Genomic DNA, 25,988 nt, shown 5'->3' on the forward strand with positions numbered 1-25,988 from the left:
AGGAATCTTTCTCTTGATTTTTGCTGCAGCAGGTACCTTCTTTTTCTTCTCTTGAATGCCCTCCATGGTTCAAGCCAGAAGAAAGTCATTTTTTTTAAAATTTGCCAGAAGATAAGTATGTTCATCAGAGAGAGACAAAGAGAGAAGGAAAGGGAGGAGAAGAAAACATCCCTTCAGTGGGCCATGGTTTACATCACAATCCTTTCTCCTCCATTTCTCTATCTTGTTGGGACTTAAGGTGTGCACACACATACCTCGTATGTTTTTCTTTCTTTCTTTCTTTCCCTTTATTTAATTAATTAATTAATTTATTTATTTATTTTGGAGAGAGATTTTTGCTGTAGAGTGCGTGCACTTGCCAGGGAGACAGAAAGTGAGAAATCATGATGGCCACATGGTAGTCCTTTCTTCTTCATTCTCCTCTCAGGACTTTGGGCACACTTATACACACACCTGGCATGAGTTTTAAGTCATGGGGTCCAGGATTCAAACCCCAGTCAAATATATGGGAGTCCAGGAATGTAAGCATTATGCAATCTACTGGTCTCATCGTCCTTTCTTCTTCTTTTTTTAATAGAGAGATTTTTGTTATAGGGCATGTGCATACACAGAAAGACAGGGAGAAAGAAAGTGAGAAATCACCCCTGGGGGATGGTCACATGGCAATTTCTTTTCCTCCATTCTCTTGGGATTTTAGGCATGCACACACTTGTACCCAGCGTAAGTTTCAAGCCTCTGGGTCCAGGACTCGAACTGTGGTTGACCATGTGGGACTCCAGTGATGTAACCATTACAGCATTTGCTGGTTCCCTGATATATTTTTCAAGCCTCTAGGACCAATATTTGAACCATGTGATTAGAAGGGTAGTCTCCAGCTCCCTGGCCATGGGCTGGCCCTAAAACCCTGATCTTTATAAACCACCCAGTCTCAAGTATTTGTTCAGCAACACAATAATGGTCTAATACACTCCTCACCCACATATGAACAAGATCCAGGGCTTGTCCATTCCCCCATCCCCACCTCAAATATACACATAGTACTAGATATAATGTTTTTTAAATTCTTTCAATGCTTGCTTTTCCCCTCAAGGAGTCAGAGAGAAGAAGGAATGATGTCAACATCAGCCTAGAAAAAATGAGGAAGGAAGAAAAGCAAAATCTACTCTAACCTGCCACTAAAAACAGCTTATCATCCAGGAGAGAACCGACGATTACAAATAGTATGAAATACTCACTTACCCCAAGAAGTGCTGATGTTCTCTCCATTTCTTCTTTGTTCACTTGAATATGATGGCTTTCCATCACTAATGATTCAAAAACCATATCAGATCATATTTGCATCACGTTAATGAATCCTTTTTAGTAAAGACCAAAGTGCCTATCCCTCCCTGATGAGAACAACAATGACAGCACCTGCTGTGTGCCAACCTTGAACAGAATCCAGTAGGAGTCCCATGTTACAGTGAGGACACAAAAGCACTAACAGAGCTGACTGTCCAGATGGGAATGTACATGGGGACTCTTAGAACAAAGAGCCCTGGCCAATAGGCTACAGAATACTGGGGAAGGCTCTACCTCTCTTTGTGCCCAGCATGTCCTGGGTCAGAGGTAAAAGTAGAGATAACCCTGCAGTGGTTTTCACAGGGAGGTTCTCAAGACTACATTGAGGTGAGGGGGTAAACAAGACATAGAAACAATCACAAACATGTAGAACATCCAGAGAGGCTTCATTCGCCTACTGGCAGGTCAGCTCAGAGGAACCTTCTAGCTCTGAAACAAAAGGTGATACAACCCAAAACTTCTTGTTACAGAAAAAGAAAATAAAGGATTTATTACCTCTTCAGTGCCCATGAGACACACTATACTGAAATAAGTTAGAGAGGCTCATAATGTAAAGAATTCTCTAGAAAAATAACTGTACTTTATGATAACTTACCTGCCAAAATTGGTATCAAAGGAAGCTCTAAAGTACAAAATAGTTTCCATAAACCATAAACCTGTTCCACAGAAAGAAATATCAATGTTACTTTGAGTTATTATTTGTGTCTGCATTTTTTTATTTGTTTGTTTCGGTCAAATCTCCCTGTCATGATCCTCTTGCCTCAATCTCCCAGCTAGGACTGTAGACTCTATCTAGCTTTTTATGAGACAGGGTCTAGCTTGTTACCCAGGCTAGCCTCAAGTGTGTAACCCTTCTCCCTCAGCCTCCCCGGTCACTGGGATTATAAGCCAATGCCACCTGGCCGAGTCGCCTGTGTGGTCCGGTCTGCCGAGCAGTGTCTCGGCAGCATGCATCACCTGAGTTGGGCCTATAATCTGCATTTTGAAAAGCCTACTTAATTTTGTTGAGCTAAAATTAAAGTAACTTCTGTTGTGGACATGGTTGATTTCCTACTCATCTACTCCTCTTTTTTGTTGTTCCTAATAAGACCCCTGTTTTCCTTAACTACCCTATTTTATCCTGAAGACCTGGTGACGATGTTTAGAAATATCAGATAGTCCAAGCCCCTTATCTTTCAGAACTGTTCTCTGCCTACCCTTTGCCAGTGAAATGGAGTTGACCCCTTCCAGTTCTATCATCTGGGTTCTTTCTCTGCCCTCATTGTGATTTTACCTGTTTGGGCAACTGCAAGAGACTGAAGACAGGAGGAGAAAGAAACAGGTTTTCTCCTGATATCAGTTAACCCTTAGACCCCAGAGGTGGAAAAACTTCTGTCAAAAGCCTGCCCCTGGAGGCTTCTTTATCTGATTGGTTCATTCTGCCCTAGCCTCTGGACATTTGGCTCTTAATTATGGTCCTTCTGAAGATGTTTTCTTCCCAGTAAGACTTTAAGTGAGTGAGGGTGTGTCTGTTTTACTATTTTTATTTTTTGTCTGTTTTACTATTAACCAAAGTAAATGCTTAGCTTTTGTTAATGATAGCATTAGAAACATTCCAGTTTTCAGGGATGGGGGCTTTTAAAAATGGTTTTCAACCTATAGGAAGCATTTTTATTTCAGGAGAGATTTTTGCTATAGGGCATGTGTGCTTGCCAGAGAGGTGGAGAGAGAGAGAGAGAGAGAGAGAGAGAGAGAGAGAGAGAGAAAGAGTGAAATCACCCCCAGGGGTGATGGCCACGCTGCAATCCCTTCTCTTCCACTCTCCTCAGGATCTTGGGCACGCATGCACACGAGCCTTGCATGAGTTTTAAGCCACTAAGTCTAGGACTCGAAACACTGTGGTCTATGTGGGAGTCCAGTGATGTACCGATTATGCCATCTGCTGGTCCCTACAGGAAGCATTTTTAAAACCTCAGGTCTTATCAATCCCTTTTCTTAATAATGCTAGATTAATCTGGTCTAAGACCTCTATGTTTCATATCACATTCAAAGACATGGCCCTGTGAATATTAGTGTAAATGAAAAGACAGTTCTTATATAACCAATGAACAAGAGTGCCTGTTAACCAGAAGTTATAATCAAATGTCTTGCCTTTAATTTAGTGCAAAGGTCCATTGTAAGTCTGTAGAGTATCTGCAGGTTCACACGTATATTGTGATTCTTTAAAAAAAAAAGTAAAAGCAAAAATATTAAACATTAGACAAACTTGGAGGCATCACAGTAGGACACTGACAAAACTCATAAAAATGTTTCCTGATAAAATGTAATGAGACTCTCAATGGCAGGTATTATGTATATGGTGGTGTCACCAATCACCTCAAGTAGATGATTTCCTAGCTATGAAAAATATTTCTATTATGCAAGTATAAGCTATCTGTATCTGGATACTTTCTCCCAGTCCAAGGTTTTTCTTTATTTTACAGGTTGAGAAATAGAACCACAAAGAAGTGAAACACCTAAGGTGCAATGATTAAATGGTGGTAGAGAGAGGAAAATGTAGACTTGGCCTCTTTGGATTCTACAGCCTCTATTTGCTCAGCTCCACCCTTCTGTACTTTTGTAATTGCTGCCACATTCCACACTTAACCAGTTTGGGCTTACCCTAAGAAAAATGCACACAGCCCTGAGAGATTGACAAATGGTCTGTTTCAACTGACACCGAGGAAGGATGGGATGAGACGCAGCCCCTCTACACAGTCTAATTCTCCCTCCTGACAGAGCCCTAGGACACCTGCTTAATACCCTACTCTGCTGAATGAACCTTTCCCTCCACACTGGCCCAAACTCTGGGCCTCTCAATCCATTCACAGAAATCATCATTCTTATTTAACATCCTCTATCAACAATGCCAAGGTCAAAAGTATTTGTGCTAAGACTCAGCCACAGTGGCACAGACAGTGGGACATTACTGTGCAATGCTTGAGTCATGTGAGAAGGCTCAAGGTTCAAATCCTGGGTCAAATAAATACCCTAAGCATGATCCTGACTAGCAGAAACACAAGGTTGGGAGTCAGGGGATCATACAATAGTAAGCTCTTGACAGAGGTCTCCGTCTCTCTCAGTCTCTCAAAAAAGAAATAAATCTTTAAAAATGCATTTATACTGAATATGTGGAAATAAATGTTCTTTGTACTATAGACTATTTATGAAGTAGAAAAAAAAAATTCTAGGCTCAGATATGGTGGCACAAGCAACAGGTTGCCTGTGCAAGGCTGAGGCTGCACTGAAGGCCTCCAATCGAAATAGGTAGCTGGTGCCTGCAATCCTAGCCAACAGGGAGGCTAGGAAAGGAGGACTGCAACACAGTGAGACTCCATTCAAAATACATACCACACTTGGGGCCAGCAGGTGGCATAGTGGTTAAGGCACTGGATTACTACATGACTGCAATTTGGGAGCAAGGGGACCTGGCAACTTGAAAATCATGCCAGGTGCATGTGTGTGCATTCCCTAAATCCCAGGAGCGTGGAGGAAAAGGGATTGCAGAGCAGCCATCCCCTCTGGGGAGTGACTTCTCACTTTCCCTTTCACTGTCTCTCTCCAGTGAGCATACGTATCCTATGGCGAAAACCTTAAAAACAAAAACAAAAACAAAAATCTCTCTCCTCTTCCTTCATAAAAAATAACTCTAGAAAAGAAATCATGATTGTATTAAGGTTGATAAGACTTTATTTTAAAACAACTCACCACAGTATCACTTGAGGAATTTCCATATGTACTGCTTACTTTAACTGTAATGGATTTTTCAAAGTATTTTGCCACTAAATCTTCAAAAGAGGGTGCAGCATCACTAGGATCTATAAGCCATGCTGCAATTCTGGGATCTAGCCCCACAAAGTCAGCAACTGAAGAGAAAAACATCACTTAGTCATCCTAAGAAAAATGAATAACTACTGCTTTATCTGCTTTGACTAGGTTTTTAAGATTCAAATGAATAATAATAGTATTATCCTCCCATCAAATGACAAAGCTAAGTACTAAAGTGCTACCCCATTATTCCTTGAGAATTCTGAACCTTTGACAAGATGGCCTCAATAAACCCAGGTCCCACATGGCCCAGATCCAGAGGAAACAAACACAGAAGAAGCAGATCTCAGATCAGCCCTATGGCTTGGTGGTTAAGGGAACTGGATCCCATGTGGCTGATGTCATGGTTCAAGTTCCAGCACCAGTGGCTTGAAAAGCATGGTGTGTGTGTGTTTGTGTGTACGTGTGTGTGTGTGTGTACATGTCCAAAATACTGACCAGATAGAGAAATGGAGCAGATGGGATTGTGGCATGACCATATGCCATTGCTAAGGGGTGCTTTCTCCCTCTCCCTCCCTGTCTCTTTGGTGAGTCCACATGACCTCTGGCAAATTAAAAAAGAAAAGAAAAGAGAAAAAGCAGAGATCTCAAACAGCCAAAAAGAGGTGGGGACTGAAAGCTCCCTTTTAATTTGGATCTCTCAAAAACATGTTTGCAAAGAATTGTACAATGGAATGGCCAGTTCAGTGGCACAGTACTTGTATCCTGCTCAAGAGAAGGCAGATCCTACATGACAATAGCAGTTCAAATCCCTGGCCTGGTTGGTTTGAAACATTTCAAGCAGATGTGTGAGTGCCCAGGATCCAACAGACTGGAGAAAAGTGATCACTTTGTGATCTCTCTTATGTACAAGTACTCATTCTATCCTGAATAAAGAAAAAAAATGTAAATAATTGTATAGTGACTGCTCATATATTAACCGAGATTCTAAATGAATATTTTATTTTAGTTTTTCTTTTTTCTTTTTTTTGAAGAGGTTTTTGCTATAGGGTGCATGCGCTCGCCAGACAAACAGAGAGAGACAGAGAGATAGAAAGCGAGAAATCACCCCCCGGGGGGATGGCCACACCGCAATCCCTTCTCCTCCATTCTCCTCTCGGGATCTTGGGCACGCACACACACGCGCCCAGCGTGAGTTTAAGCCACCAGGTCCGGGACTCGAACCGCGGTCGACTACATGGGAGTCCAGCGACATAGCCATTACGCTAACTGCTGGTCCCAGTTTTTATTTTTTTCTATAGGGCACATGATCTTGTGAGAGAGAGAGAGAGAAATCACCTCCTAGGGGATGCCTATGCTGCAATCCCTTGTCCTCCCATCACCTCTCAGGATTTGGGGCACACATGCACATGCACCTCACATGATTTTTAAGCTGCTGTTTCCAGGACTCAAACCAGGAAGCTGGCCACATGGGATCCAGCACCTTAACCTCCATGCACCTGCTTGCCCATACAATGAATATTTTAAATATATCTGTTCATCTAGTAAAAAAAAAAGTTATAAAAATATTTTTTACTATTTTAAACAACAGACTAAAATGTGTTCTATGATGTTTTAATTACTTTGGACTATAGTTTAATTCTTGGAAAGTTTATAAGCTACTTGCGATATCAATAAATCTCATCCTGTCCATGCTGTAAAAGTTAATCCTTTCCTACTTTAAATTATGAAAGCAATCTACACATGTAAAAATTCACATAATCCAGAAGCAGAGAGGAAAAGTGACTCCATGCTCAGGGCCCATGCAGGGGCACATCAGTGTGGGAGGCAATGCTGTAGCTATGCAACACAGCATCCCTCACCGTCCTTCTATTCCCAAGAGGCGTCACTGTTGAAGTTAACTTTCAGAGACAATAAAAAATATGCTTTACCATTTTTCCAACTGCCATCGTCACCACAAAACTGCAGCACTGTTCTCACAAACTCCTTAGCATTAAAACAAATAACAGGACATTTATGTTTCAGTGTTTGTAACAGCACATTCCTGAAAGATTAAAAAAAAAATCAATGATAAAGATGTTAATTTAGAACTTTCACCTCTAGAAAAAAAATATTAATACTCTGCTAGTAGCTCTCAATTATATAGCATATATATATATAGTTGAAGGAATCCTATAAGTTAAGTATTATTTATTTACTCATTTTTGTCTTTTAAATTTGCCAGAGTATATATGTGCTTAGGGGCGGGAGGGGAGAAAGAATGATAGAGGTAGAGGGAAAAAGTAACCCCTGATGGGGTGTGTTCATGCCATAATCCCTTTTCCTCTCTTTCTCGATCCTGACTGGATTTTGGGCATGCAGACACATGTGCCTGGTGTTGTTTTCAAGTCACTACAACCATGCACTGAACTATGTGGTCAGCCATGTGGGATCTAGTTCCCTTAGCCCTAGGCCATGGAGCTGGTCCTAATGCTTATTTATTATCCACATTTCACACATGATGAAACTGAATCACAGGGAAACTAAATAAAGTATCAGTACCTATGGAATCAAGACAAGGACATTTTCTTTTCTTTTCTTTTTTTTGGTAAGAATTATTTACTTAATGTATTATTCATTTTATTTTAATTTGATCAGAGAGAGACACACAAAGACAGAGAGAGGGAAAGTGAGAAAGCAAGCCACCAGGTCCGGGACTTGAACTGTGTTTGGCCATGTAGGAGTGTCCAGCACCTTTAGAGTTTCTGAAACCTCTCTTGACAAAGAAGGCATGAGAATTGGGCTACAGTCACACCTTGCTTGTTTCTGAAATTCTCTATTTATTTATTTATTTAATTTTTTAGAGAGAGAGATTTTTTTGCTATAGGGTGCATGTACTTTCCAGAGAGACAGAAAGTGAGAAATTACTCCCCAAGGAGCGTGGCCACCCCGCAATCCCTTTACCTCCACTCTCCTCGGGATTTCGGGCATGTACACACAAGTGCTTGGTATTAGTTTAAACTGCCAGTTTAAACTCTAACCGCAATCGACTACATGGGAGCCCAGCGATATAACCATTATACCATCTGCTGATCCCATGTTTCTAAACTTTTAAACCTACTAAATGAACATTTTTTCCTAAATGTAATCTCTCCAAACTAAGTGTCACACATCTTGCGATGTATGTGTTGTAAGGACATGCAAACCTTAAAGCTAACAATTGGAGCCATGATGCTTTGCTTTCGTTCCTAGATCCCAGGATAGTACCTGACCATCCAATCCCTTTCTATGAGATATCTTGTTAGCTTGCTTGCACCAGTCTAAATTCTGGACAAACTAATGTACTCCTCTTCTCCATCTGTGGTTTTTGCCTTTAAAAACAGAACTGTAAGACTTATTCAAGGTGGTATGAATCTGTACCTTTTAGGTTGTAACTCTTACTAGCCCAAATAACTCTGAAAATTTTATTAACATGTATATGTTGGTCTCTTTCTTTCTTTCTCTCTTTTTTCCTTTCTCTCTTTCTTTACTTCTATTTATTTAGTTATTTATTTATTTATTTTTGGAGAGGTTTTTGCTATAGGGTGCATGCACTTGCCAAAAAGACAGAGAAAGATAGAGAGACAGAAAGTGAGAAATCATCCCCCAGGGGGGATGGTCACACCGCAATCCCTTCTCTTCTGTTCTCCTCTTGGAATCTTGGGCATGCATGCACACACGCCTGGCGTAAGTTTAAGCCACCAGGTCCAGGACTTGACCCACAGTTGACTATATGGGAGTCCAGCAACATAGCCATTATGCCAACTGCTGGTCCCCGTTGGTTTCTTTATGAGTTGACATACCCAAAGTCACAGTTGTTAAGTGCGTATCCTTAGGTAAACCCTGTTACCTACAGAGTAAGTCCTAAATTCCTGAGCACAGCATATATACTCTGTACTCCTCAAAGCCAGGCCTAAGATGATTGTTTCGACTGCTCTCCCAGAGCTCCCTGTAAGCACTTTATTTTTCCTCCATGAGTAGACTGTGCCACATCTTCTGAACTCCTGGGCCACTGCACATGCTATATTCTTGCCAACAATTTTTCTCCCATAATTTTTGCAATCTGCTCAAGTGTTGTTTTATAGGAGGGTATTCCCTGCTTCTGCAGGCAGGGAGTTCCTCCCCATCTTGTGTTACTTCTATATTCCCATCCATGTATCTATCCAGTGGGAAGCACATTTTCTATATTATAATGTACCTTAAAAGTTTGTTCTCCGCATCATATCAGCTCCTTCAATATGAGAGTCATCACAGTTAATATTTATTGAACTCTTCTCATGTGCCAGATACTATGCTACACAAAAGGATTTTTTGCACTGAAATCTCACCACAATCCTATTAGGTAAGTAGTAGATCCATTTTATAGGTAAGGGAACTTCAGCTCAGGAGGATTAAGCCCAGGGTTACATAAATGCTAACTGGCAATGCTGGGGTCTGAGGCCAGCATACTTGCTGGCCTACAGCATACACTTGCTACTGCCAGGACCCAAACTCTAAGCCACCAAGCCAAGCATCTCCTTTTATAGTAAATGTTTATTAATATATAAATGAGGGTCTTTTTATTAGGGGTGAGGAATAAAGAAACCAGGAACCTGATGAGTGCTGCACACTAGTTCAATATATAGTTAGACATCTCTTGTCTTACTCCACAAACACTTTAAAGCTTTTTGCATTCTTTCTAAAAAATAATTTTTAAAAATTTTATTTATTATTATTATTTTAAATTTGACCACATAGAAAGACAGAGAAAGAGAGGGAAAGTGAGAAAGCAAGCCACTAGGACCAGGACTTGAACCATGGTCATCCATGTGGAAATCCAGCACCTTAACCAACATTCCACCTGCTGGTCCCAGCTTTTTGCATTCTATGTGAGATTTCATCTTGTTTCCTTTCAATAGGGAGTCCAAGATGGTAGGGATGCCAAAGTGCCAATAGTCTGGCTTCAGGTCTGGCTTGACTGAACTGGGGAGAGAGATATATACAGGAGCAGAGAATGGGAAGAGAGTTAAAGGCTTATTAGGGAGAAAAATTAGGGCTCCAGCGGAGCTCCCTTCTGCAATGAAGCTCCTTTATGCTTGAAATTGAGAGGTCTTTAACGAGGTAATCTAATAACCTCAGTATCTTCCACCAGTAGGAAATGTAGGCTTTATTTCTATCTTGATGTGACAAACAACAAAAAGAATATCTTATAAGGTAAAATTGCTAAAATGCAATGTTTCATAAGTCAGTTATATAAGCTTATTATGCCACATTAAAAAAAAGCAAAAAGAAGCTATAACATAAAAAAGCTAGACTAGCACTAAAAAAAGAGACTTGAATTAAAATCTCAAGACTGATCTATGACTTTTATTATCTGTCTCTGAGCCAGTTTCCTCATCTATAAAATGGAATTCATAAGACCTAACATATAGTGATAATGTCAAAATGAAAAGAGATCATGTGTGTGATAAAAACCTTCCATGGCTATTTAATAAATGCTTTTAAATATGTTTTGTGCCAAAAAAACCCTCCCCGTGTATATTAATTTTTTTCTTTATTTAGGTTTTTGCCATAGAGCAAATGTGCTCTCCAGAGAAAGACAGAGAGAAGGGAAGTGAGAACTCACTGCCTAGAAGAGATGGCCACAGCACAATCCTTTCTCCTCCATTCTCCTCATCCCAAGATTGTGGTACATACATGCCTGTCATGATTTTTAAGTTGCTGTGTCTAGTGCTCAAACCATGGTCAATTATGTGGTAGTCCAGCACCTTAACCACTATGCTACCTGCTGGCCCCATATGTGCATTAATTTAAATGTTATTTACTTAAATTCATTTTGAATCTCAAAGATATGAGAATAGAATTGGATTATTATTCCAATTTTATGGCATTTGAGATGATGTCTTTACATAATTATCCTAGAACTGTAAAAATTAACTCTCAACATTCATTAATTCAATAATAATATTGAATAAGTATTAAGCATGTACTCTGTGGCATTGTCTTTGGCAATGGAGACACAAAAATTTGCAAAATGTAAAAATTTCTGCCCTCGGGGACCAGCAGGTGATGTGGTGGTTAAGGTGCTGGACACTCCCACATGGCTGACCACAGTTCGAATCCCAGACCTGGTGACTTGGTTTCCCAATTTCCCTCTCTGTCTCTTTCTCTCTGTATCTCTCTCTGGTCAAATTAAAATAAATGAATAATTAAATAAATAATTCTTTAAGAAAAGAAGAAAAAAGAGTTTCTGTCCTCAGAGAACTTAGGGAATACACATAGTAAACAAAATGAATAAGATGCATAGAATGACATAAGTGATAAGTATTATGGAGAAATCAGAAGAAGTTAGAGAGAGTGTGTACATGATGTCAGTGATGGGATATTGTTTTATATTGGTTTGTTAGAGAAAGCCTGGCTGATAAGGTAACTCTTGAGCAAAGACATAAAGGATAAGGTGAACAAAAGTCTAGTTGATAAAGGAAAGTTCTTTACAGAAAATTTTAGCTAATGTATGTGAAAGAAATGATAGGAAAACCAACATCTAGGCCAGTCGGTGGTGTGTTGGTTAAAGCAGCAGGATTCCACATGACCAAATGTACAGTTCAAGTCCCAGACACAGCAGCTTGAAAACATGGCAGTTGTGTGTGCTTGTATGCCCAAAATACCAAATGGAGAAGTAGAGGAGAAGGTATGAGACATGATCATCTTCCATGGGGGGGTCTTTCTCTGGTAAGCCACATGCCCTATAGAAAATAAAAAAAGCAAACCACTATCTTAGCAGCCATAATTAAATAAGTGACTTATGTGATTATTATCAATGGACAAAAACCATCAAAAGGACAACCAGTAGTTAGCGTAATGGCTATGTCGCTGGACTCCCACGTAGTCGACCGCAATTCGTGTCCCAGACCCGGTGGCTTAAAACTCACGTTGGGTGCATGTGCGTGCATGCCCAAGATCCCAAAAGGAGAATGGAGGAGAAGGGATTGCGGTGTGACCATCCCCCCTGGGGGGTGATTTCTCGCTTTCTGTCTCTATGTCTCTCTCTGTCTGTCTGGCGAGCGCACGCGCCCTATAGCGAAAATCTCTCCAAAAAAAAAGAAAAAAGAAAAAAAAAACATCAAGGGAAACTTTGGAGGAAAGTTTACAACAGAGGGATCAGGGTAATACCCACTGCTCTATCTCAGTATCATGAAATTGGGATAACCTAATTGCATCACTAAGGGTAGCAAAAAAAATAGAGGACACTAAAACTGAATTTCAGAAAAACATTAAATACTTTTTATGTGAAAAAAATTAAATATTTTAGAAATGCATTCTTTCAGTGTAAGTATATCACATGCAACATTTGGGACATACTAAAAAAGTAGCTGTTGTTTATCTGAAATTCAAATGTAGTGTCCTGTATTTTTATTTGCTCAATCTGGCCACTCAACTGCATTATAGACAGAGAATGAAGCACATAGCACTCCCTAAGACATGGTATGCAGAAAAATTGGGGTCTAAATAATCAAGCCTTCAGAATTAAATTCTAGGGGCCAGCAGGTGGTATGGTGGTTAAGGCACTAGACTTTCACATGGCTGATTGTGGTTCAAGTCCTGGACCTGGTAGCTTGAAAAAAATCACATTGGGCACATATAAATGCGTGACCAAAATCCCAGGAGGGGAATGGAGAAAGGATTGCAGTGTGGCGATTCCCCTGGGGGTGATTTCTCACTTTCCTTCTCACTGTCTCTCTCTGACTCTCTACTGTCAGTGCACATGTCCGACGATAAAAAAAAAAAAAAAACCTTAAAAAAAATTCATTTAAGAACAATATGGAGGAAGGAAGAACAAGTTAAAGAATCCCACAGATAAATCTAGAACATGGAATCTTCTACAAAATGGGTGTGAGGTATTGGGGCATGCTCTAGAGATTAAAAGAAGCGAAAGCAATGTGACCACAAAATGTTACATGTGGTCCTTGCTGGGTTCCTAATCCATTCCAATAAAGCAACTGTGGAAGAACATTTTTGAGATAATCAGGTAATTTTAAATTTGGACCAGGTATTGAATTTGTTAGGTTTCACAATAGCGCTGTGGTTATGTTTAAAAAAATGCCCATATTTTTTAGAACTACACCTTGAGACATATAAAAGTAAAATAATCTGTTTGGGATTTCCTTTAATTCCAGTTTTCTCTTCCTAGCCCCAAAAAGAGACAAATAAAGAAAGTACAGGAAAGTTGGGGGTTTTTTTTTTGGGGGGGGGAGAGGTTTTTCGCTATAGGGCGCATGAACTTGCCAGACAGACAGAGAGAGACAGAGAGACAGAAAGCGAGAAATCAGCCCCCAGAGGGGATGGTCATGCCGCAATCCCTTCTCCTCCATTCTCCTCTTGGGATCTTGGACACACATGCACACACGCCCGGTGTGAGTTTTAAGCCACGGGGTCCAGGACGCGAACCGCGGTCGACTACGTGGGAGTCCAGCGACATAGCCATTATGCTAACTGCTGGTTCCCAGGAAAGTTTTGATAATAGTCTGTGTGACTGTGTATACTACTCTCTATTTCTGTGTTCTCATTATTCACTCTTGGTTTAGAAACATGAAGGAATGAGACATCAAACTGCACAGATAGCTGGGAGAATGCAGCAGGGAGGGGACAGCCAGCACAAGGCCCTAGGGCAGAGGTATGTTACATACACATGGTCAAGAACAGCAAGGAGATGGAGTGCATGGAGAGGCTGGGAAAGAGGATAAGGTGAGGTTGAAGACAGTGGAGAGCTCAGAAAATGTAGACCTGAGGGCCTACACTGTAAGGTTTCTGGCTTAATTTCAGTGTGAAGCAGGAGCTAAAGAGGATTTTGTGCAGAGGAATTATGTAGTCTTATTTATGTTTTAACAGGTCTTTTCTGGGTGCTGTGCGGAAAATAGACTGAGGAGCACGTGAGAGGAAGAGTATAGTCTAGAAGCTGTTACAGCAGTTTAGTCAGGAAGTAATGGCTTGCACTGAATGGTAGCAACATGGTGGATAAGAATGGTACAGATTCGGGACCAGCAGGCGTAATAGCTATGTTGCTGGACTCTCATGTAGTCAACCGCAGTTCAAGACCCAGACCCAGTGACTTAAACTCACGCTGGATGCATGTGCATGTGTGCTCAAGATCCCGAGAGGAGAATGGAGGAGAAGGGATTGCGGTGTGGCCATCCCCCCTGGGGTGGTGATTTTTCACTTTCTGTCTCTCTCTGTCTTTCTGGCAAGTACATGCACTCTATAGCAAAAACCTCTCCAAAAACAAACAAACAAAAAAGGTACAGATTCTAGCCATATTTGATTGCACAGACGATGGGATTCAGTAAGAAGTTAGATATGGTTTGCGCGTAAAAAAAGAGAGAACTCCAAAATAGCACCAAGACTTTTGGCCTGAGCTCATGTAAGGATAGTGCTGACACTGACCAAGACAATCAGGACAGAGGACACAGGTTTCAAGAGAAGATAGGAGCTCAGTTCTGGACATGAAATGACCATTAGATGTCAAAGTGGAGAACATCAAGTAGGATATAAGAATTTGGAGACTGTTCATATATTAGGGCTCTATTCTCACAAAGGTCCTCTCTATTGAATAGACCTGACTAATTATGTTTTGTTTTTGTTTTTGTTTTTGGGGGTAGAATATTTTGCTACAGGGTGTGTGTGCTGGCTAGAGAGACAGAGAGATAGAAAGCAAGAAATCACCACCTAGGGAGGAGGGCCATGCCTCAATCCCTTCTCCTCCATTTTCCTCTTGGGGTCTTGGGCACAAATGCACACACACCCAGCGTTAGTTTGAAGCTGCTCGGTCCAGGACGCAAACCACAGTCGACCACATGGGAGTCCACCAGTGTAACCATTATGGCATCTCCTGGTCCCCTGACTAATTGTTCTTTAATAATTTGTTTGTGTGTGTGTGTGTGTGTGTGTGTGTGTGTGTGTTTGTATAAAATATGGTTAAGGGTTGGGACCAGCAGTTAGCACAATGGCTATGTTGCTAGACTCCCATGTAGTCAACTGTGGTTTGAGTCCTGGACCCGGTGGCTTAAACTCACACCAGGCGTGTGTGCATGCATGCCCAGGATCCCGAGAGGAGAGTGGAGGAGAAGTGATTGCAGCATGGCCATCCCCCAGGTGTTATTTCTCACTTTCCCACTCTCTGTCTCTCTCTAGAGAGAGCATGTGCCCTATGGGGGGGGGAACCTCCTTAAAGTTTAGTTAATTAAAATTGAAGGTTGGGAAATTTTACATTAGTATAAAACAAGCAAGTAAGTAGGATATAAGGCAATGAGTGAAGATTTCTTACCGGGCAAATTGATTATGGGCTTCTTGTTCTTGATCCCAAACAGAAGAGTGCTCTGTTTGTATGTAAATATACTGACCATTGGACAAGAAGGACTCTTCTTGGACATCTCCATAGGCCAGAGTATCTCCACTACCATTGTCATCTTCCACTTGGTTCTTTAGTAACATCACAATTCCTTTAACAAAGGAAACTAGTGCCTGTAAAAACACAATAAAAATTTTGACTTAAACCTAGATAAATACATCTGTTCAATAAAGATATGGGGTACCTATTTCTCTGCAACCTAGCTAGCACTTATTATTCTTTGTTTTTTGGATCATAGCCATTCTGACTGGGGCTAGGCAAAACCTTACTGTGGCTTTGACTTGCATTTCCCTTATAATAAGATATACTGAACATTATTATAACTTTTATTAATATTATCATTTGGGGGGGTGTGCTTGCCAGAGACAGAGAGAGAGGGGGAGAAAGTGAGACAGCACCCCCCAGGGACAATAGTCAAACCACAACTCTTCTCCTCCATTCTCCTCTCAGGATCTTGGGCACGCACGCACATGCATGGCGCATTTTCAAGCCACTGGGTCTGGTACTTGAACTGTACACTGGGCCATATGGGATACAGCCATCTTAACCACCATGCCTCCTGGCTATCCCTGAACATTTTTTCATATACTTTTTAGATGTTTTTATGTCTCCTCATTTTCTAATGAGTCATTAGTTTTTTGACAGGTGAGCAGTTTAAGTTCCTTATATATTCTAGTTATTGAATGACCTTGAATAACCACACTCTATGGCAGAAAATGAAAGACTTGATAGCATAGAAATAGAAAAACACCAGAGACTCCACAGAGAGTGGAGGGAGTTCATAGAGAGTAAAAGAAACTTGGGAGAAAATAATCAACAGATATAAGAATGCATATAAACAAGGCAAATAGGCTATAGAACAGTGTTTCACAACAGAGTAAAATAGACTGTGGCCAATCTAATATATAAATCTGAATAAATAAATAAACAAGTAGTAGAGTGAATATCAAAGATGTACAACATAATAATCTTTTTTTTGAAGATGATGAATATGCTAGTATCCTTGATTTGATTATCACACAGAATGCAGGCTTTGCAAAACCATACTGTATCCCACAAAGATGTTCAATGATTATATGTAAAACAAAAATTATAATTAAGAAACAGAAAGAAACATCACCTTTTATAATTAAGCAGAGAGAAAAAGAAAAGCCTAAAATTAAACTTGTCAACAAACAACTCTTTTTATAAAAGAAAAGGTCAAAAGTCAAACCCATGATCTTATTCTCCATATATGATTTTTTTTTTTTTTGGAGAGGTTTTTGCTAGAGGGCATGTGCGCTCACCAGACAGACAGAGAGAGACATAGAGACAGAAAGCGAGAAATCACCCCCCAGGGGGGATGGCCACGCTGCAATCCCTTCTCCTCCATTCTCCTCTCAGGATCTTGAGCACACACGCACATGCGCCCGGTGTGAGTTCAAGCCACCAGGTCCAGGACTCAAACCGCGATCGACTATGTGGGAGTCCAGCGACATAGCCATTATACTAACTGCTGGTCCCTCTCCAAATATGATTTATAATTGATTCAGCATTATAATGGAAGTCTTAGCCAGTACAATGCAACTGGAAAAAAGAAATAAGAGGTATACAAATCAGAAAGTAAGCACTATACTGTCTTTAATTCTGGAGGACATAAATATTTTTGTAGAAAATTCAACAGACTCTATAAAAAAGAAAATTTTGGAACTTACATGTGAATTTAGCAAGGTCATAAAATATAAGATCAAAACACAAAAATCAAATGTACTATATATACCAGCAATAGACATGCAAAAATGTAAATTTTTTAAACTATCATTTATGGGCCAGCAAGTGGTGTAAAGATTAGCTTTAAAGTGGCTAGATCACATATAGCTGACTCCGCAGTTCGAATCCCAGACCTGGCAGCGTAAAAATCATGCTGGGGGGAACCAGCAGTTAGCGTAATGGCTATGTCGCTGGACTGCCACGTAGTCGACCGCGGTTCGCGTCCTGGACCCGGTGGCTTAAAACTCACGCCGGGCGCGTGTGCGTGCGTGCCCAAGATCCCGAGAGGAGAATGGAGGAGAAGGGATTGCGGCGTGACCATCCCCCCTTGGGGGTTATTTCTCACTTTCTGTCTCTATGTCTCTCTCTGTCTGTCTGGCGAGCACACGCACCCTACAGTGAAAATCTCTCCAAAAAAAAAAAAAAAAATCATGCTGGGGACCCACAGGCCCATCCTGAGATGGATACCGAACTTGAGCTATGAAATATTGATTCCCTTGACTAAAAATGAAGATTTTTCTGCTGAGACTTCTCCCTACAGATTCATTTCTAGTGGGTAGGGATACTTCTGTATCCGTCTCTCCATTTTACTCTGTCTCTATCTCTCTGTGTCTGTCACTTTTAATTTTTTTAAGGTAAAGTATTATCAGGGCTCTTAAGTCCCTCCTTTATTGTGCTAATTGGTGCCTTTTCCCATTCCACTTAGGAAAGGCACATCCCCCACCCCTAGGCCCATCCTGAGATGAATACTGAACTTGAGCTGTGAAATATCTGTTTTCATTTTTTGATTTTTAAAATTAAAATAAAAATAATTGATCATATTTTCTCTTTTATTTTATTTTTTCTTCTTCTTTCCTCTTCTCTAATTCTTTTCCTTTTTTCTTTATCTTTATTAATTGCCTGCTCAGCCTCTACACACTAAGTATCTAGACAGGCCCAAATGAATAGGATCCAAACATCTGAATACAATTAGGGTCAGAATACTCCTCTATTCCCACTGAATCTGAAGCACAAAGAGTGAAAACAGAATGGAAGAGAGATTGCTCCTTCTCCTGCACACCTCTGAACACTCAGAATGAATTTCAAGAATTGGGAAGAAATGCACCATCAATCACATGACTAGAAACAACTGTAGGGCCACAAGAAATATGAGAAAGCAAGAAAATACCTCTCTTCCAAAGGAAAAGAATAACTCCTCTTCATCCTCAGACAGTACAATGAAAGTCATGGAAATGTCAGATAAAGAATTTAGAATATTCATAGTGACGAAGCTAACAGAGATAGAAGAGAAGAGAGACAATGAACTGCAGAAGAGGCAGCAGAAAGGAGTTGATGAGTTCCAGGAGGTAAGGAAATTCTTGCAAGATCTACAAGAGGAAATACACCATAAAAAAAAAAAAAATCAAATGGACCTGTTAGAGATGAAGGCTATAATACAGGAAGTCAAAACCTCCCTTGAAAGTATTAAAAGCAGACTAAGTCATACAGAAAATTGAATCTCAGATGTAGAAGATAGAATTGCTGGCCTAGAAAAATCTGCCATGAAGACTGAGAATATTGCCCCCCAAAATTAGAATAATATATGAGAAATACTAGACATCATCAAAATCCAAACATCTGGATAACTGGTATCCCAGAAGACGAAGAGACTCATAAAGGCATTGATAATCTATTCCATGAAACCCTGGAGATCCAGTCCCAAGGAATACAAAGGACCGCAAATAGAATCAACTCAAGAAGATCTTCTCCAAGACATGTTATAGCCAGATTGACCAAAACTACAGGCAAAGACAAGATACTAAGATTGGCAAGAGAAAGACATCAAGTTACAAAGGATATCCCATCAGGCTAACAGTGGATCTCTCATCGGAAACAATGCAAGTGAGGTAAGAATGGAAAAATATATTCAAAGTGTTAAGGGAAAAGCAATTTCAAATGAGAATACTGTACCCACAAGATTATCTGTCATATGGGAAGAAAAGACAAGAACATTCTCAGATAAACAAAACCTGAAAGAATTTACCAACACTAGACCAGATCTCCAAGAAGTTCTCAAGGGAGTGCTATCCCAAGAAAATTAAATACAGACACACAGAAACAAAGAGTTTAAAAACTAAGAAAATGGCCAACTTAATGGTAGGGACAAGTCTGGAGTTGAATATTATATCCCAGAATTTAATCGGGAAGATTGAGCCACAGCATAGATTCACTCAACTGGTGAAATAGAATTTATGACTTTTGACTAAAATATTGCTGATTTTCTTCTAGGCTTTGTTTTCCGGTTTAAGGATTTTTTTTTTTTTCCTGTCTTGAGCTGCCAATAGGTTCATGTAGCTACTATTTTAACAGAATCCTAACCTGTTTCCTGGCTTTAAGTTTTAGGCAAAGTTCCTTAGAATTTCTTTGATTTATTACAGCTAAAACTGCTTTTCTTGAAATTAAAAAACATATTTAAAAATACCTATTTGGGGACCAGCAGTTGGTGTAATGGCTATGTCACTGTACTCCCATGTACTCAACTGTGGTTCGAGTCCCAGACCTGGTGGCTTAACTCAAACCGGGCACATGTACTTGTGTGTCCAAGATCCTGAGAGAAGAATGGAGAAGTAGGGACTGCAGCATAGCCATCCCCTTTGGGGGCTGATTACTGACTTCCCTCTTTTTATGTGTCTTTGTCTCTCTCTGGCAAGCATATGTACCCTATGGCAAAAGCCTAAAACAAACCTTCAAAGAAGGTAGGGGTTGGAGGGAAGACACATTATACAAATAGAAACAAAAATAAGAATGACAGCAGATTTCTTGTGGAAAGTAAAGCAAGTTCTAAGACAGTAGAGGGCCAGCCTCAGCACAGCAGGCCAAACTCTGAACATGGGAAGCCAAATTCCACATGGCCAAATATGGTTCAAATACCAGCTGCAGTGACTTGAAAAATACTTGTATGTGCACATCCAAAGTCCTGACATGATGTATAAATGGAGGAAAAGAATTGCAGCATGAGCATGCCCCATTTCCATAGAGGGTGCTTTCTCTCCCTTCCTCTTTTCGGTGAGCACACATACCCTTTGGCAATAAGAGAAAGAGGAGGGTAATATCTTTAAACTACTATAAGAAAAGAAGCTATCAACAAACATTCTTTAGTCAGTAAAATGAAAGGTCAAACAAAAATTGCATACTACTTTGAAAACTACAAAACACTGCTAAAAGTTTTAAATAAATAAATGGAAAAACACCCCATGTTTGTGGATCAGAAAACTCAATACTATGTATAATGATGGCAAGACTCCCTAAATTAATCTATAGATTCAACACAAATTTTATCAAAATCTGAGTCAGTTGTTTGCAAACATTGATAAGCAAATCCTAAAATTTAGATGAAAATGCTATAACATCCAAAATAATCTTGAAAAAAGATGAACAATGTTGGAATATTCACACTTCATGACTTCAAAACGTACTATAAAACTCCAGTAATCAAGGCAGTGTGGTAATGGTATAAGGACAGACATACAGATTAATGGAAAGAAGGAATGTTTAAAAATAAGACCTCAAATTTATAGTGAACTGATTTTCAATCAAAGTGCCAAAAAAATTCATCAGGGAAAGAAAAATCTTTTCAACAAATGGTACTGGGACAACTAGATAGTCATATGCAAACGGTAAATTTATACCCTTATCTCATGCCATAAATATTAACTCAAAATCACATATATAAATGTAAAAGCTATAACTATAAAACTCTTAGAAGAAAATAGGCATACATTTTCATAACCTGGGATAGGCAAGCATTCTTAGATACAATAACAAAAGCAGAAGCAATGAGAGAAAAAAATTAATAAATTAAAGTTTATCAAATAAAATTTTTTTGTTTCCCAAAAGATATCATTAAGAACATTTAAAATAATAAAACAGATTAGAATAATTGCAAATCATTTATCTTATGAGATTTATATCAGAATATATATTTTAGATTCTTACAGGTCTAAAATAAAACACAACTCAATTTAAAAATGGATAAGGGATGGGACCAGTAGTTAGCGTAATGGCTATGTCGGTGGACTCCCATGTAGTCGACCGTGGTTTGCATCCCGGACCCAGTGGCTTAAAACTCACACTGGGCGTGTGTGTGTGCATGCCCAAGATCCCAAGAGGAAAATGGAGGAGAAGGGATTGCGGCGTGACCATCCCACCTGGGGAGTGATTTCTCCCTTTCTCTCTCTCTGTCTCTTTCTCTATCTGTCTGGTGAGCGCACGCGCCCTACCACAAAAACCTCTCAAAAAACAAGAAACAAAAAACAAACAAACAAAAAAATGGATAAGGGATTAGAACCACTGAAGACCTTCTGCCAATCACCAGCCATCTACAGCTGAGTTCTGAGTGGCCCCTTTCAGGGATTAGGACCACTGAAGAACTTCTGCCCAGACTTCACATTCCGGCCCCCAGATCTACCCAGGAGCCAGGTTAGAACACTCCATTTATTCTCTCCGTCTCTTTGTCTCTCTCCCTCTCTCTTTTTAGTTTTTTTTTTAATTTAAACTTCTTAGCTCTCTGTTGCTCTTTTATCTTGCTAATTCTTACCTTTTCCTCCTGCCCCTATAGGATAAGCCAATAACCAGGCATCTATATCTGAGTTCTGAGTGGTCCCTATTGCATGGTGTGTTAGCACATGATGCGGTTATCATTTTTTGCTTAAATTTTTTTTCTCTTTTAAAATTTGTTTTTGTCTTTTTTTCCCTCTTTTTTTGTGGGGTTATTTTCTTTTCCTTCTCCTTTTCTTTTTACCATTCTCATTTTTTTTTTTTTTTTTTTTAGAGAGGTTTTTGCTATAGGGCTCCTGCGCTCACCAGACAGAGAGTGAGAGAGACAGAAAGCGAGAAATCACTCCCCAGGGGGGATGGCCACGCCGCAATCCCTTCTCCTCCGTTCTCCTCTCGGGATCTTGGGCATACATGCACACGTGCCCGACGTGAGTTTTAAGCCCCCAGGTCCGGGACATGAACCGCGGTTGACTACATGAGAGTCCAGCGACATAGCCATTGTGCTAACTGCTGGTCCCTACCTTTCTCACTTTTCATCTCAGTCTCCACACAATGAGTTTCTAGACAGGTCTAGGTGCACAGTCGCCAAATATCTGAATACTTTTAGGGTTAAATTGAAACTCAATTTCCATTGAATCTGCTGCACAAAGGGAGAAAAACAGTACTATTTAGAGATTGCAGGTCAACTCCTCCTGCATGCCTCGGAATACTCAGATTTAACTCCAAAACTAGAAAAAAAATGTATAATCCATCAGATGACCAGAAACCACCACAGAGGCACAAGAAATATGCTAAATCAAGAAAATATCTCTCCCCTAAGGGAAAAGAATAACTCCTCATCCTCCACGGACAGTACAAGGGAACGCATAGATATATCAGATAAAGAATTTTAAATATTCATAGAGACAAAGCTAACAGAGATGCAAGAGAAAAGAGACAACATACTCCAGAAGATGCAGGAGAAAAAAGACAACGAGTTCCAGGAAGTGAGGAAATTCTTGCATGATCTGAAAGAGGAGATACACACCATAAAAAAAAAAAAAGAAAAAAAAAAGAATCAAACAGAATTGTTAAAGGTGAAGGCTGTAATACAGGAAATCAAAACCTCCTTTGAAAGTATTAAAAGCAGATTAGGTCTACATCGAATCTCAGATGTAGAAGACAGAACATCTGACCTAGAAAAATTCAATAAAAAGACTGAGAAAATAACCTCCAGCAGTTGGTGTAATGGCTATGTCATTGGACTCCCATGTTGTTGACTGTAGTTCAAGTCCTGGACCCAGTGGCTTAAACTCACACCAGGTGTGTGTGCATGCATGCCCAAGATCCTAAAAGGAGAATGAGTTGCAGTGTGGCCATCCCCCCAGGGGCGTGATTTCTCACTTTCCGTCTCTCTCTCTCTCTGTCTTTCTGGTGAACGCACGTGCCCTATAGCAAAAACCTCTCCAAAAAAAAAAAAAAAGAAAAAGAAAGAAAAAGAAAAGAACCCCCAAAATGTGAATAACCTAGAAATAATACTAGACACCATTAAATGCCCAAACATCTGGATCATCAATATCCTAGAAGGTGAAGAAACTAATAAGGGCATTGATAATCTATTCCATGAAATACTGGAAGAAAATTTTTGAAACCTAAAAAGGCACTCAAATATCCACACCAAAGAAATACAAAGGACCCCACATAGAATCAACCCAAGAAGATGTTCCCCAAGAAACATCATAGCTGAATTGACCAAAACCACAGACAGAGATAAGATACTAAATTTGGCAAGAGAGAAATGTCAGGTTACTTTCAAAGGACATCCCATAAGGCTAACAGTGGACCTCTCATCAGAAGAAGCGCTGAACGGAGTGCTACACTAGGAAAACTAAAGTTGGACACACAGAAGTAAGAGTACAAAAAACAACCAAGGAAATGGCTAGCCTAATGGTAGGGTCAAGTACAGAGTTGAATGTTAACTTCCAGAATTTAAATGGAAAGATCAGAACACAGTAACACTGCAAATTCAATAAAGAGAGATTAATTACATGAGACTGAACTGGTGAAACAGAATCTTTTGACTTTAGTTGACTTTAAAACATTTCTGATTTTCTTCTATGCTTTGATTTCCAGATTTAAGGATTTTTGTCTTCTCTTGAACTGTTGATAGGTTCATCTACCTACTATTTGAACTAAATCCTAACTACTTTTCCCTGGCATTAAGTCTTAAGCAAATTTCTCTTAACATTTTTTGATTTGGATTTATTAAAACTAAAACTGTTTTTCTTAAAAATTTAAAAAATGCATTAAAAATACCTATTTAATGACTGCAGTAAGCTATATAGCCCCATTTAGATGCTACTTTATAGTATATTCACTTTACTCACTGAGGTTTATGCCTAAAGTCAGACATGTGTTCATAGATATGGATATATCAGCTGTGCTCACTATTGAAAAATTTTTAATTAATTAAGATCTTTAGTGAATCAATAAAATGTAGGGGGAAAAGGTATGGAAAATGACTGTAGATACCAGAAACGGTGGGAGAAGGGTGGGAAATGGCAGAAGGTGAGAGATAGGGAATCAAGGGACTGGGGAACAAAATACATAAGAAACAAAAAATGGAAAATTATTTGTTGATAATAACATGTATGGTAATATCCTTGGTTGAGCCAGTTATACAGTGTATTCTGAATGGAAAATCTCATTTTGTATACTGTATTGATGTACAGTGAACAAATATAAATAAGTAAATTAAAACTAAAAATAATAAAATTTTTAAAATGGGTAAGGACCATCTCCGTAGCCTAGAGTCAGATCCTATAAAAAACATGCTGGGTGCATGTGTGTATGTGCCCAAAATCCAAACAGGAGAGAAATATGAAAGAGAAGATATCGCAATGTGACCATGCCTTATTGGGGAGGTGCTTTTTCTATCTTTCTCTCTCTCTCTCTCTGGTGAGTACACATGCTTTCTAGTGATAAAAAAAAAGAATTGGCAAAAAAATTGAATAGACATTTCACAAAGAATATGTACAAATAATTAATAAGCACATAGAAGTGATATTTGATTATGTTTTTAAGGAACACTTTCTAGTAATTATTAGAATGTCAATGAATTATTGTTAGAATGCCAATAATTATTAGAATGTCAATTAATTATTAGAAAGTGTGACTTAAAAACACAAATATCACTTCACTCCTTCTAGAATGGCTAAAATAAGAAAGACAGACCAGTATTGTCAAGGAAGTGGAGAATTTGAAACCTTTATATATTGCTGGTGGAATGTAAAATGATATTCCCACTAGTAAACAGGCAATTTCCTAAACAAACAAACAAAAAAACTGAGGAGGAGCAGCAGCTGGCTTGGTGGTTAAGGCACTCTATCCCACGTGGCCACCTCCTTGGTTCAAGTTCTGTACTTAATGGCTGGAAAAACACACTAAGCACATAAGCATGAGTGCCCAAAATACTGAGAGGAGAATGGAGGAGAAGGGATTGCAGCGTGGTCATCCACCCTGGGTGGTGATTTCTCACTTTCTCTCTCTCTGTTTCTGTCTCTCTGGAGCCGGTGAGCACACACACCCTGTGGCAAAAATCTGAAACAAACAAACAAATGAAAAAATACAATGGGAGTTATACCTTGTCAATCACGAGCCCTTGGAGGGAGGGAAAAGGGTTAAAGTCTTATTTCTAAGCCTCCTTTCAAAATCAGACACTAAAAATCTGGACTTCTTTTATGGTACCAAAACAATAAACAAAACCCAACGCTGTTTATTAACCTGGTCAGTTCTTAGTTGGGTAGAACCATCCTTATAAATCAGAGTTACCACCAGGGCTGCTGCCTGTTTGAGTTTTTCAACTAGCTGGCTTTTTGCCAAATGACCCAAATACTTAATATCACAAAAATGTTTTTTAGATGCTCTTGAGTTTCCAGACGTTAGGTGGGCTTCATCCCCATCAGGGTCTCCTTCCAAGGTCATTTGTTTCCTTGTTTCCTCTGATGAATTATTATATGTAACATGTTTTCTTTTAAGATTCATGCTCTCCTTATTTTCCTTCAGGAAATGCTTTGTTTTATGTTCCATTTTCTGTAGAACTGAAGTCTCTTGAATACACTGTGGACATAAACAAATGAAAAGAGCCAATGAGCAGACACTCTTTTGTTTTCTAATAGTGATAGATGATCTGTGA

At 39.5% G+C, this 25,988-nt stretch overlaps 1 protein-coding gene across 1 annotated transcript in view; it reads right to left on the reverse strand.

The window, feature by feature from the left end:
• Positions 1–25,988, reverse strand: part of POLN (DNA polymerase nu) — a 280,130-nt gene that overhangs the window by 171,707 nt on the left and 82,435 nt on the right. The window contains 7 exon segments of the mRNA XM_027773586.1: positions 1,240–1,304; positions 1,937–1,997; positions 3,472–3,540; positions 5,068–5,225; positions 7,059–7,171; positions 15,446–15,642; positions 25,577–25,988. The exon segment at positions 25,577–25,988 is cut by the window's right edge and continues 64 nt beyond it. Of these exon segments, the coding sequence (XP_027629387.1) occupies positions 1,240–1,304; positions 1,937–1,997; positions 3,472–3,540; positions 5,068–5,225; positions 7,059–7,171; positions 15,446–15,642; positions 25,577–25,988 (1,075 nt within the window).

This window comes from Tupaia chinensis, unplaced genomic scaffold, assembly GCF_000334495.1.
Source record: "Tupaia chinensis unplaced genomic scaffold, TupChi_1.0 Scaffold000360_1, whole genome shotgun sequence".
Classification (NCBI taxonomy): Eukaryota; Metazoa; Chordata; class Mammalia; order Scandentia; family Tupaiidae; genus Tupaia; species Tupaia belangeri.